Genomic DNA, 14797 nt, shown 5'->3' with positions numbered 1-14797 from the left:
GTTTGTCCTGATGCACAATTCCCTATGGTATAATGCCAAGATTTGGAGATATATTTTACTCTGAAACCAGAAAGGTTTTAAAGTTACCAAACAGGCTTAATGGGAGTCTAATTAAAAGATAAACTAATTATATAGAACAGAAATAAAAAAGTGTCTTAAAAGTTAATTAAAACAATCCTGTATAACAAACTGCCTAGCAATCCTTAATGCCATAAATCTACATAATAAAAACTAAAACACACACTATTTTGAAATGCAAATAATGTAAAACATAATAACTAAGAATACTAATAAAACTAAGTATAAAGACAGGCATTAATGGAATAAATTACCTGCACAACACACAAACATATTGTTTTTTCCTTGTAAGTTCTAAACAGCTTGCCAAAACATTAAATTTGAAAATACATCAATTATAAAGTTGGGCAGAGTAAGTCATTATCTACACAACACATTAACCCCTCAGTTCTTTACTCCCAAGATCTACATACATGAAAATATTTCAAAGCATTTAAGTATTGTACAAACAACAATAAAAATGTATGAATGGAAGTTATAAAAAAAAATAAAAAAATAAATCATGCTAGCTACCCATCATGAGATACTTTTAGCAACCTCCTACTACTGATTTCCTACAAGCAAATAATGCCAGAATAAATAAATCTTTACACCAAGCATACCAGATTTTATGTGCCATATTATTTTTCTCCAAGACCCTGTTTGGTAGTTTTGGAGTTAATTTTTGTTAGATATTATGTATAGTTTTGACTTATTTTATGGTAATTACATAAATATTTAATACACAATATGTTTTAAAACCATATTATAATGTCTGTTCAAAATGAGTTTAATCAATGTGAAGGCAATCCCAAAAAAACAGAGCATAAACTATTCTCACTAATAATTCTCCAATGTCTTTATGTGATGTACCATAATTCTCAATATAATATTCAGCAGATGAGGTCAGGAGAGCTATGGCAGCCATTAATTCATTCTATTTGCACTAATGGTTGAAAAGGGATGGCACAACAAACAGAGTACTACTTCCTCCATCCTATCCAGATTTGCATCAGATTAAAGGTGCTTCTCTTCAAGGTTGGAGCAGATTATTATAATTTTAAATTAGAATTATAAACTTTTCACAAACTTCAACTCATTTATATGTTACCTGTATCAGCAACAGACTTCTAGGTAATGGTCTCAAATCATAATGTCTTATAGTTTCAAAAACTTGGAGCCTAAGGTGGTATGATGTGCTTTAGGATTATCAACTGCTTTAATTGGTCTATTTCTTCCTGAATTTTGTTCCAGGTGTTTTTGCACAAGATTTAGCATCCTTCCCTTTTTTCTTGAATCTCACCTCCATCATCCACTGGAAGAACTCTTCAGTCAGACCTCAAGTTCATCTACAATTATCTTCATTGAATAGCTGTTGCTTCCTTATCTGGGTACTGCCTTCTACCAACTATTAAAAAATGTATCATTAAGATATCCTGAACCTCCCTACCGCAGCAACAAAGAGCACCATTCTGCTTGAAATATATTTCATATTCAGGCTCTAAACACATGATCTAAAGAAGATTCAAATTTATTCTGAGGCATCTATGAAAAAAACTCTAGTCCATCTATATTTCTGTTGATAATTATGGGCCACCAATATGGATGTCTGCTATTCAGTATAAATATTTAACTTTTGGAAATGACTTGCTTAACCTATTCTCTTGACTCCAATAGTAAGTTCCCTTTTCTATTAAAAAAAAGTAAATGGAACCTGTCAGATTATTATAATTTTGAATTAGAATTATAAACTTTCACAAACTTCAACTCATTTATATGTTACCTGTATAGATGAAGCTTGTTAATTTCCACAGTTGTATCCACAATTACAAGAGACACACCCACTTCAACAGCCAATTTTAATGTGTATTACTATAGATCTTTTAACACTGTAGCTACAATAACTTCCTGATGAATTTTACCAGCAGTATTTTGTTAACCTTCCTGAATGAGAGTGATCAGACACTTCAACAACTGAAAGAATTTTTTCTCCTATTTCTGCCAATAGTGTTTTGACTTGATTGTGGTCATTCAGCAAGATGTGTGGAAAACTAGTGCTGTAACCAGTTGTGAGTTGCCTTCTTTCTTAATGTACATTTTTCCTTGTGCAGAATTATTGTAAAATTTCTTTGACACATCACCAACAAAAACAACTCAACCTTCATATGAAAAAATATTTTAGAACACAGACAAAAACCACAAATGGAACTAACTAATAACCATCTAAAACAACTATTTAAACATTCTACCATATTACAATATAAAAATCAGTGAAGTTAAGAAATCTTTTATTCTACTGCTGTCCACTTGCCTAGTAGAATTACAGATGTTTCTTCCCAGTCATATTTTGTTTCATTTAATATTAAATCAACTTCATATAACTTGTTTTACAGCTTTCAACAAACAAATGCAAAACTTTTCAACAAGGAAATCAAAAGAACTGATTTAATTTGAATGTAATCAGTAAACTCACAATTAAAATAAAAAAGAACCAATTTGACTTTGTTGTTGTTTAAATATCCTAAAATCCATAAAATATACAGACATACTAGCAACATTAATAAAAACACAGGAAAATAAGTAGTGTTTGTTTAATGTAAATTCATTAAATAATAAAGATATCAAAATTGTATGCTTTGAAAAATTCTAAATTTGTTGAGTGAAATATATTAAAATATTTGCCAATTTTCGTGCTAGATTGATGTTTTGAGCCTCATGTTAAAGCCTTCTTCAGGCCCGAAGCCATATGTCAGTGTCACAAGAGAGAATTAATACATACTGAATGCCACAACTTTCAAGCTTTCACTTCTTCAGTTATTAAGTACTGAATGTCACAGACCCATTGAGTAATAGACAGGATTTTCCTTAAGTTCAGGCAAAAATTACCATTAAACATCAGTTTTGTATTCTTAAAATATATTCAGGTAAGTTACTTGTATTGCATAAACAACAGTACTAAGTCCATACACTTCAATGAAACAAAACAAAAGATCAGGCCATATTGTCCACAGCTAGTGGTTAAGAATCTGTCAAATAAGTTTATGTTCAATAATTACACAAACAAGTCACACATTTATTGGACAATTAATGTCTTATAACTTGTGTTTCTGATGTTATGAGAAATTTGTCCTTTACCAAGAATGCACATATCTATGTACATATAAATAAATTAAGATATTTGCAAATAACGTTCAAGAAAAATTCTATTTTTATTTCCTTGAAAGCATGTTCAGCAAAGGGTTTTTTTGTGTTTTTTTTCAAGCCAGAAACAAAACTGTCCATTAATGACAATTCAACAAATATATTGAAAGAAATGACAGGCTGCTAGTTAATAAAATATACATAAATAAAAGTCTGACTAGGAAAAAAAGTGTATACATAACTCAAAAAACAGAGGTAATATTTAAAAAAATGAATTTATGAAGAAAGAAATTAATAAATTAAACCATTTATCAACATAAAAATGATTTATACAAACTAACTTAAGAATTATTTCTTTTCTTGATTCTCGTTCTTTGACTGCTATCTAAGAATACATGCTATAGGGCAATTATTCCAACCTGCTCAATAGAATGACAAACTAATAGCTCATTTTGATCCTTAATTGAAGTGTTACATGCTATCTCCTACATAATTTTCATTGCAGTTTTCATAATTAATACCATAAATTTAATATTTAGATGTACAAGTAAAACTGCTATTAACAGAATAGGACGATTTAGGGCTCTTAACAGATGTTATTTAATCAATATAAGAGTAATATTAATAAAGTTTAAGGAAGCTTTTAATGTCTAAAATATATGAACAGCTGCCCAGTGTGTAATGCATTACTTTTTCTTATGTTTCTGTTGTATGTTGATCAAATAAAAATAATGTGTAAGCATCATTAACTCAAAATGTTTTATTCTGTAAGTTTGTTAGAAACATTTATGCTAAATATGAACACTACAAATGTTTTCAAACCTTGAACATCAGTGGCTCAAAACCTTCTATGAACTCTTTGTTTATACTATTTATATATTGAGCTTACTTTGTTTTACTGATTAAATATTTAAACTTAAGCTGTATTTATTGATTTTGTATAACTATTCAAATCTATTACATTATTCATAAAAGTATGTTTATTTATTATCTTTAAAAAGTACAAAATGATATACATATTGTAAAAATCAATTACAAAACTTTGGGCAATACTTTATTTTGAAAATTTAAGTGCAGAGTCTGATTGTTGACTTCCCTAGAACAACTAGAAACTCATCATCCTGAAGGTCTTGCAGCACATCTTCAAACATTTCTCGAGTTATCATCTGGGGGAAAGAGGGGAAAAAAATGTTAATAATTTTCCAACACACAAAGAGTGTAGCATGAAAAACTAAGGTTAGTATCAGTGATGTATGTAGTGTATTTCTGCGAGTTAAGCAGACTAAAAGATAACTATATTGTTTCAGAAAACAAAACATAGCAAATATCTGTACAAATTTTCCAGCAATTACTTTAATTGGGTTTAAAATAAAACATTAAAAAAATTATTAGACAATTAACCTTTACTTTTAGAAGTGGATCCCAGTCATTCAGAAATGTATAACTGAAAAAACTGAACTCCTTAAAGTGGATAAAATCATATATTTAAATGTTTAATTTTACTCACCTAAAATTGTTGTCTTAAATTAACAGTAATGTTTATTATAATATAAGTATCACACTGGAAAAGAAAACACCAAATGACTGCATATGAAAGGAATAACATTTCACTTTTTTTCTGTTAGCAAGCTAAAACTTACAAACCATTTTCCAGAATGACTATTTACAGATTTCCAAACAGCAAACAAGGTGGCTTTACACATATAAACTACTAAAAATGAATTACTATTATCTTTTGATTCAGTTCATGTCTCAACTCAACATGTCAACATTAATAACTTCTTCAGCTTGATTTTGGACACCAAAGGATACTGACCTTCTATTTTTCTACTCATTTTACTAAACTTACATAATTTGATTTTTTTTCCAGTTAACAATACAAAAAAATCATTGATTAACCCTTTCAAGACTGAAAGGTATCACCAACACCTGATGCTTTCCTTTTTGAAAATATTTCCTGAAATATGGCACAAACTTACTAAATTGTACCTAACTAACACTAAATTTATTCAAAAACCAGGTACAAAACTGAAGTCCATACTGTATAAAAACTACACAGACAAACATAACATCAACATTATTTATAAAATGCAATGCAATAACTGCCACAACTTCTATATTAGAGAAGCAAGCAGAAAAATGGAAACCAGATTCAAAAAACACAAAGAATCACCTTTATATCTTTTTGAACACTGCAAATCAAGTAAGCACAGCATAACCATAGAAAACACCCAGATATTAAGTAGGAAAACAAACAAACACAAAATCAAAGAAGCCCTACTTATAGAACATCTCAAACCAAAATTGAACCATTATATAGAAACACCTTTGTATGTATATTAATTAATAACCTAATATCTAAATGCAATAACCCCTACAACCTTGTACCCATTTACAGTCTCATCCCTGAGACATTGCCTGGCAACAGTTAGTTATAATCTCTTTGTAAGAAGGTTGAAACTGTTCTGTTCTTTACTTTAATTAAACTTTTACTACCCATACCAGCTGTCTTTAGAATACATTTTCACTTCAGATAGGTTTCTTGTCCTCATGAAGTTCTTAATTAATGTTTTGCATATAGCTGACATGGATGGCTATATCGCTATTTGGATTGTATATCTACATTTATAACAGATAACACAAACAGAGATGTGTTCACAACTGGTTCAAAGACTAAATTGGACCAAATACAAAATAAGCATTTAATTTAATTGAAAAAAATGTTATACACATAAAAAAGTAAACAAATAAAAAATTGAAATAAAATAAATTTCTATACTTCCATTAATTGGCCATAACACAATAATACCAGTTCTATCTTGCTTTAATGAGGAAGGTAAAATACTCCAAAACATACAAGCAGTGTTTAAGCAGTGACAAAGTGTGGTCTTTATATTATAGGCTTCCTTAGTATTTTTCAACCTCAGAAGTTTGTTTTCAAACAAAAATAAAAAAATGTTTTAGTTATGAATATAAATTGCAGATATAAAGCCATGATAATTTTTAAGAAATATCAAAAATACCATACTGCTACTTTTCATATAAAAGAAACAAGTAGAAAAAATCCCAATAAATCTTTAATTTCTGAAAACTGGTATAAACATTAACTTTCTCAAGTTATATACAAATAAACATAGCAGTTTAAGTGTAACATTTTTGATTGGTTGACATTTTATGGCACAAAGCAATTAGGCTATTTGTACCAAACAACCAGTAACAAATTGAGACAAAACATGTCTAAAATAATGCCATTGCTGAGAGTCGAAACTGAGAGTCGAAACGACATGACAGTAAAATGTGAACTATTGTAACCTGAGTGTCACACAGACCACACATAGATGTATTAGTCCCAGATAAAAGAAAACAATGAGTTTAAAAGCTGTGACAAATGTTCAGTCTAGTTAGGACAACTTCTTTCCAATCCTTATAGAAGCAAGACAGCCAAAGTCCAATAGAGGGTTTTGCCTAGAAAAGCTTCTTTTCACATTGATCACTCCAAGTTGACTGCCAACTGGCAAGGAGCTGCACCTTGAATACATGACCATAGTCTATGTATGTAACAGGCACAGCAGTGATAACACCAGAGCAGACAGACTTAGCTGTGGTGTTGAAGAGTTTGTTCTGCAAATACCAATGTGGCTTAGTATCCAGAAGAACTGGACAGAAGTAGATGTTAAAAAGAAATGGGCAAGCATGTTTCAAATATTGGCAAGAACATGTTGAGAACTAACATGAAACGATTACAGGGTCAATTGAGAACTAAGTGAGTTAGTATAAATAGCACAATTTGAGTACTGCTTAGCTTCTATATGATCCAGAGCAAGAGAAAAGTCCCCCCAGTAGGCAACTGTTCAACAAGAGCATCAAGGTCTGATTGATCATAGGTAACTTCAGGAGACAGGTAGAAAACATACAGTGATGGTATGACCCAAGGAAACACGGATGGCTATGGCCTCCAAGGGTATGTCGAGTGACAAAGACAGGGCGTGCATATGCTGATCGACCAGCAGTGCCACCCCTCAATACACTCGTCTATCACATAACCTGTCATTTCTGTACAAACAAAACTGCTGAAAAGTGACTGTATCAGCAGGTTTCAGAAATCTTTCCTCTTAGTAAAGACACATAGGATGCTAAGAATCAATCAGTGCTTTGATGTCATCCAAATTAAAACATAAACCTTGACAGTTCCACTGTTTCAAAGTGGCTGTTTTTACTTATGTATGGGCAAATTGCATGGAGATTCCATCTGTTTTTGACCACATCTGTTTTTCTTTATTTGAAGGCTTATGAGCCTGCATGGATCCTGCCCTGGGTTGATTTGGCAGGTCTCTGTCATTGGAAGAAGATTCCAATGACTGAGGGCATGAATGAATGATCATTTTGCATCTTGGGGTCAGAAAAGGTGGACCTGAGGAAACGTCCAAACCTGGAACCAAAGGAAAGTGGATCTGGGGAGCTGCTGGAAAAAATGGTAGGGACAGAGATGGGTGTCAATGTTGATTCAACTTTCTTAACCACAGAAGGCAAAATACTTTTCACATGGTTCAAGCACGATTCTTTCGGAGGTATGGAGAGATCCATTTGCATTCCCACTTTAGCAGTGGAGTGAAGTGCAGCAGCATACATCCAAGATGAAATGGTGGACATTAACTTTCTAGCCTCAGGGTAAGAAAGGTTGTGAACCATTTTCAAAAACTGTATCTCTTTTGCTTCCACCCACCTAGAACCTGAATGAAAGTAAGAAGGGTGAGAGCCATTACAATTAACACAATGAGGGTCTATTTCACATTCATAGGGATCGTGGTTCTTGCCACCACAATAAGCACCCACCAAAAAACCACAATGTGGTGTCTCTGAGTGACTGTTTGTTTTTTGAATTTCACACAAAGCTACTCGAGGGCTATCTGTGCTAGCCGTCCCTAATTTAGTAGTGTAAGACTAGAGGGAAGGCAGCTAGTCATCACTACCCACTGCCAACTCTTGGTCGACTCTTTTACCAACCAATAGTGGGATTGACCGACCCCATGGCTGAAAGGGCGAGCATGTTTGGCGCGACAGGGATGCGAACCCGCGACCCTCAGATTACGAGTCGCACTCCTCAACACGCTTGGCCATGCCAGGCCACCTGAGTGACTGAACTGCTAACACTGAAAACATTTAAGAGGATTTAAAATATATGGCTGCACCATGAAATTTAGATAATCTACCCTGATGATGGTAAGTAAATTTCAAAATTAGGACATTGGTGGGTATCATAATTTCATCTTTGCAAGTGGAGATGCACCTCACTGCAAAAACTCCTTGGGTAGAAAAACCAGAGAGGATCTCTGATTTGGGGATGTTCTTCAAATCCCTCGTAACAAATTCAAAGTCACATGGGGAAAAACTACAATGAGTATATACCTAATGGTTTTCAAATGTAAAAGTGGTTCCCTGTGTTTAGGAGTGAATATTTCCACCAATATGTAACCAGAACGAAGCTTCTTGACTGACTTAGGAGAGCCAGCAAACCCCTCTAGTCCCTTCTGAATAAAAAAGGAAGGCATCTGCCCTATAAAAATGTTATATCAAAAAATGGGATACAAATGTTGAAGACATTGTAATTTACTTATGGTCTTTTTTTTTTTTTTTATTTTGATTTTTATTTGGGAGATCCATAATAAAGAAAGCATATTTCAGTGCCCACTGACTCCACCCACCATGGAGCCCTATGAGGGGATGCACTACAATGCCAAACAAAGACACTGCAGCAACACCAAGGTTTCGTGAGCACTATACCCAAACACCAGCAGACACAATGTCCACAACACCAGTTGAAAACATCCAATACTGGTACTTGGTTGACCCTAGCCCATGTGGACCAGCCAACTGACTCAGGGTGAGGGACATCCCATGGCTAAAGTGGTGTGTTAGGTTTGGACCCCTAAACCACCAGGGTGCTCTCATCCCCTTCAGGGGTTGCTATGCACAGCAAACACGTGGGTGGATGTTTTGATCCCAGAGGAGGTAAACTGAAAAAACAGAACCTTCTCTAGGAGGTCCCCTCACCATGTACAGGAATTCACACCAAGGGGAACACTTTTGGAAAGAACAGTGTCTGGTGCCTCTTGGACAGATAAGTTAACATTTTAAACTTAACAAAATATTTTGATTTTCTGAAATTTATGCTTCTAATTTTCCTTTAATACTTACAAGTTCAGATTGTTCTTTCAACTCTGTCAGCACCTTCTGAAAACTGAAACTCTGAGTTTTCCCTTGGACTGTAAAAGTTTCTTTAGAGCCTGTGCAAGTTCACTTCTTCGACGTCTGGCAGAGTTGCTCATACCAGTGGTCAAAATGGAAATGTCAATTTTTCCAGAAGCAGGGTCTGTAGCAGACTGCTTCAATGCCTCACAATGTAACCTAGATTATAATAATTGCTTTTAAAGGTTCACTTTCCAAGACTGCAACATTAAAACTCTTTGACTATATATATTTTCAAATCTATTGGCATTATAAATCATAAAAAATCAGAGTATTAAATCTCTACAAAATTAGTTTCAAGAAAATTTCTAACCATAGTCAGTACCACATTTTAAGTTGTGTACAAATTATTTACCTCCTGGCTTCCTCCACATCTACCAATTCTACTACACTGGAGTACCTCACTTTTGCATGAGCCTCAGCCAACCGTATGAGCGATTCCAACTGTCGAGGGAATGCAGAAACTTGTCCTCTTCCACTACCAATTTTACGCATACTAACATATGCATCAATTAAAGCATGACCAGCAGGTTCACTTAATCTTGGTTGAACATAAGAACGAGCAAATGCTATGTAATCCTTTAAAAGTGCCATATCCTGAAACAAAAGTTGATATCAATACAGTTACATTTATCTCTTTAATAACTGAATAAAAAAATAGTACACTGATAATGTCTAAAAATATTACACTAACAAAAATTAAAATTTCTTTAAGGAAAATAGAAATATGAACCTAAAATTTAAGTCAGTTGGCCTTTAACAGGTCTGCAAGAAAGCACTTGCTTCCCTATACTTATAGAAATTTTAATCATTGCCTAATGAGTCCTGGTATAAGGCAATGGTTTGACCAGTAATGAACGTAAGAGATATTGTGCATCAATATATTATTACATATTCTAATTTTCTTTCATCATAAATTCTCAGAATTTATTTTCACACACTGAACCACTAATGGTTCCAGATATCGAGTTGGACTAATCAAAGCTACAAACTCAACAAACTGAGAAAGACAAAAATCAGCTGGTGTTTACTGAGCAGGAAGACATTAAACACACAACAGCCATTTGGTTGTGAGAAGAGAAAATCTCAGAAGAAATAAAAGACCTCTGTATTGCAAAAGGTAGTGATAACTACTAAAACTGTTATAAAGAATTCTCAATTTGTGATGACAAAAAATCCACTTGAAGTACAAATGTAATCTTATGATGGCTGGGATGAGTGTTATCATTTTAACTAAAATAAAGTACAGAACAACAATTCCACCAGAAAATGACCAAAGTAGGTCAAAACATTGTTCTGTGCTTTATTTTAATTAAAGTGCTAATACTCATACCAGCCATCTTGAGAATACAAATAATTTTCAAATTCAGGCATGATTCCTGCCAAAGAGGGATAAAAAGAACACTGCTCAAAGTCCTTCACACGTGTGCATGTGCTGATGGAAGAATATGCAAAATAAATGTAGTTCTGTTATTTGCCTTCAAATAGCAAAGTTTACTACTTTGTTTATAGAATCACAGCAAAAGCAAGTAGCTATTTCACTCCTGAGTTTAAAGACTGGAAGCACAGATACAATAGAATTGGAAACAGCCAGCACTATTGAGAAACCATGATAGTAATGAGCACAAGACATTCAGGAATTGGTTGTGTGGATGAGCATATGGATATGGTTGTCCAGTTTGAAAACAAATAGCAATGCTGAAACATGTTTTCATACGAGTGAAGTATTTTACTGCAAGGCAATGACAAAATCATTGGGTCTCTATGCAATGGTAATTTTCTGGGTGTGTTACATGTTCTTATAAACTTTGATGCATTTCTTACTGAACACATCAAGTGGTTTTCCAACAAAGGCAAAAGCCATACATCACACCTTTCTTCCACCACCTGTGAAAAATTGATTCTGATGGTTGTATTTAGAAGATTTTCCACAAACTGAAATCAACAGTTCTTTCAATACAGGTCCATTCAACATCAGGTGTCATACATATGTCACCCATTATGTTCTACCAACTTGTCTGGAGGAAAGATTAACATTCTTACCAACAATCAGATATACTGGACCAGCTTATATTTGAATGTCACAATGTGCTTACTTGAATCTCTTTTAGATTTTGTCAAGATTCAGTGAGCAGAGTATGAGTCACCCAAAGACCTGAGGATTAAACTGTGTGGTCACAAGGAATACAATTCTTCTGAGAGATGTATCCAGTTACCAAATTGTCTCCATGATGACAATGCCCCTCAAGTATTCCTTTAAAGCTGAAGTAGTCGTTGTAATCATTTTTACACTTATCATCATGTTAGGACATTGCTTAGAGACACATAAAGATATTAAGCATAAATTCAGATTTCTGTACAAGCTAGCTACTCTTTCAACTGATGAGATACAGCAAGCCACAGCAAAGATTTCACAATCCTATTAAAAGACACAGATTTCATGATTAAATGCAAGTTCATCCAGTTTACTAGCTTGATGGGATCTTCAAAAAAGCTTCAGGTCTCAAGTGTTACACAAGCTAAATCAATGGAGTTAACAACGTTTCAAAACTGTAATGGATAAAAAATGAGGACAAGAGCTGAATGGAAGAGGACAGACTTAACAGTCTGTAAAGTACAAACACAGACAGTGCAATTCTGAGAAGACTTGACAGACCAAAACCACTGATGATTTTAGCTGACAAAAGTCAAGAAAACAGCCCATATAGTATTGTTCTTGTCTGTCATCTGTGCCTCAAGGATTGTAAATGTCAAATCATTTTCTAAATTGTTGTCACTGTCACACTAGTAACTAAACGTAAAAATTATTATTATTTAAAGTGCCATTGCTCACTGTTAAAAAAGGGTTTCATTAATATAGTTTCATCATATTTATTTTGATGAGCTCTTTTCTGGGATGTAATCATTTGTACACCCTTCTGCAAATTAATTGAAACAAGAAGGAAAATTACGATTTTTTTCAATTTTTTGTTTTATTTCTGAGAATCCAAAAATTACTCTCAAATTAATACATAATATGACCACCTTTATTATTCAGAAGATTATTAATCTGCTTTGGCATCGAGTCCACGAGTTGACTGCAATCTTTACTCATTTTTGGATCGCGGTACCACACCTCAATTAGCTTATCTTTCATAGTACAGTCTTTTCCCCGAAGGCTTTCTTTACAAATCGCCCAAAGATTTTCAATAGGACTTAAGTCAGTCCAGGCCAGTCCAGTACCCTTATTCACATTGCAGTCATAAAATTCTTCACAAGTTTCGACGTGTGGTACGGAGCCAGATCTTGCTGAAATGTGCCAAATGCATCTGGAAATCTCTTTTCAATTCTGGAATGACTCTTCTCTGCAAAACTTCGATGTACTGTGGTCCTCGCATCATACCTTCTACGATAGTAGCTGAAAAAGCCCAAAAACATCTTCTTCAAAGGATGTTTTACGAAATGATTGATGTGAGGTTCTCAAAGTTTCTCACCTGGAGATCTGCAAACATGCAGACTTCTTTGACCCTGTAAGAAAAAATGAGTCACGTCACTGAATAACACCTCCCTCCATTGTTCTTGCATCCAATTCTTGTATTTCAGGCTCCATTGATACCGTTTTTTCTTCATTGAGTTGATAAGAAGTTGTTTTTTAACTGGTCTCCTTGTCCTTCTAACACAATTTCGAATGACGTAATACTCCTTAAAATTTCGTCATATATCCCAAAATTAGATCGACCATACTGCAAAACAGCTAATGACGCTGTCTGTGTAAAAAAATGACTATTAAAGGAAATCAGCGAGTCCAGCAAGCCTACACTGGCTGCCACGCTGAAAATATTGTAAAATGACCATTTGTTTCAATTAATTTGCACAAGGGTGTAAATCTAATGAAAAATTACAAGTATGTTGTTCTTTTTTTTAGCCCAACAGTGAAATACACTGCAAGATGTCAATGCAAGTAGGGTATCCATGGTTAAGTTACTGCCAAGAGTTCAAGACACCCTTAATCCATCTTTTGACACACACAAATTAGTGGAGTCTTCAAACAATCATAAATGCAAAAAGAAGTATTTTTGTATGTACATTAAAAGTTATGAACACAAAATAAACAAATATTCAAAACATGTAAAATAGTACAAGTACATAATTTGAGCATATACTTGACCACCATGTGAAAAGTATGATTTTATTAATTTTTAACACATTAGGCATCAAAAGCAAAAATATAGTTGTGATTATTATCACTCACAAGGAACTCCTCCTGCTCCTCTTCCCTAGTTTTGTAATACAGTGACACCAGGTGGCGAGCCAGGCGTCTATCATACAACTCATCTTGAGGATCCAAGATCAAGAAAATCAAGTCAAACCTGTAATAGAATGATATACTGAACAATGATAGATTTTTTGAAATTCAAAAATTATCAATTTACTTTTTAAAAATAAACATAAATAAGGTGTTTGTAACTAAAATAACCCTTACTTTGTTCATAGTTTTAAGTCTGCTCTAGAAACACATTTTGACTAATAATCACACACAGATGAACTTTCAGTAATATACAGACACCTCTTAAGGATTACTGTGTTTGTGTTTTTCCCAAATATCTGTTGCAAATAGCAAGTCATCTTATTCAAAATTCTCAAATGCTAATATTGTAGGCATACAAGTATATTAAAATATCATGCTGCCATATTTTGCTACCATCATATGCAAGGAGGGCTTTCAGAAATTTAACCAGCATGAAAATCTTGAATCTACTGAAATGACAAAAGCAATGCTTAACTTTTTTTTTAAGGAAGTCAGCCAGGTCCCAAAAGCATGCATTTTCAGGGACCCACAAACAGTTTTATGGATTAATCCTATAGCTCACTGTAAAATGTACTTTATATGTAGTTTACCAGAAACAAAACTCACTGAATTTAACAGTGGATATTTGATGAATTGAAATAAAACCAATTGATAAGCATAACAACTTAGCTAATAACTACATTTTAAAATGTACAAGTTTTAAGTTCTTAATTCTATACGATAATATTTCAAAAAATCCTGAATATCCAAATTTTTTCTAGGCACCTTCTCTATTTTATCCATTACCCCTTCAAAACGAATGAAATCAAACATACGTTACTCATTATAAAATCATCAATGCTCTGACAAACCAGAATTTGTATAGCCTTCAATTTTGTTTGGCTGTAGAATTGTCAAGTAAAAGATCAAACACCCTTGCCACACCCACCTGCCACACCCACCTGTCACACCCTCTCTTTCAGGATTTGTTAATAGTTCTCTCTTAGTTTAATTTTATATTACCTATAGCCAATAGAAAGCTAAGGTTTTCATCTATAAAATGACACATTATATCATGTTTTCTGA

At 33.5% G+C, this 14797-nt stretch overlaps 1 protein-coding gene across 1 annotated transcript in view; it reads right to left on the bottom strand.

Moving 5' to 3' along the window:
- Positions 1–4160: 4160 nt before the first annotated feature.
- Positions 4161–14797, bottom strand: part of LOC143241029 (DNA replication licensing factor mcm4-A-like) — a 53137-nt gene continuing 42500 nt past the window's right edge. The window contains 5 exon segments of the mRNA XM_076484451.1: positions 4161–4364; positions 9394–9458; positions 9461–9603; positions 9800–10041; positions 13676–13793. Coding sequence (XP_076340566.1) covers positions 4266–4364; positions 9394–9458; positions 9461–9603; positions 9800–10041; positions 13676–13793 — 667 coding nt within the window. The 3' untranslated portion in view covers positions 4161–4265.

Source organism: Tachypleus tridentatus, chromosome 13, assembly GCF_004210375.1.
Source record: "Tachypleus tridentatus isolate NWPU-2018 chromosome 13, ASM421037v1, whole genome shotgun sequence".
NCBI classification, from domain to species: Eukaryota; Metazoa; Arthropoda; class Merostomata; order Xiphosura; family Limulidae; genus Tachypleus; species Tachypleus tridentatus.
The sequence above is the reverse complement of the archived record's forward strand: the minus strand, read 5'-3'. Positions and strand labels throughout refer to the sequence as shown.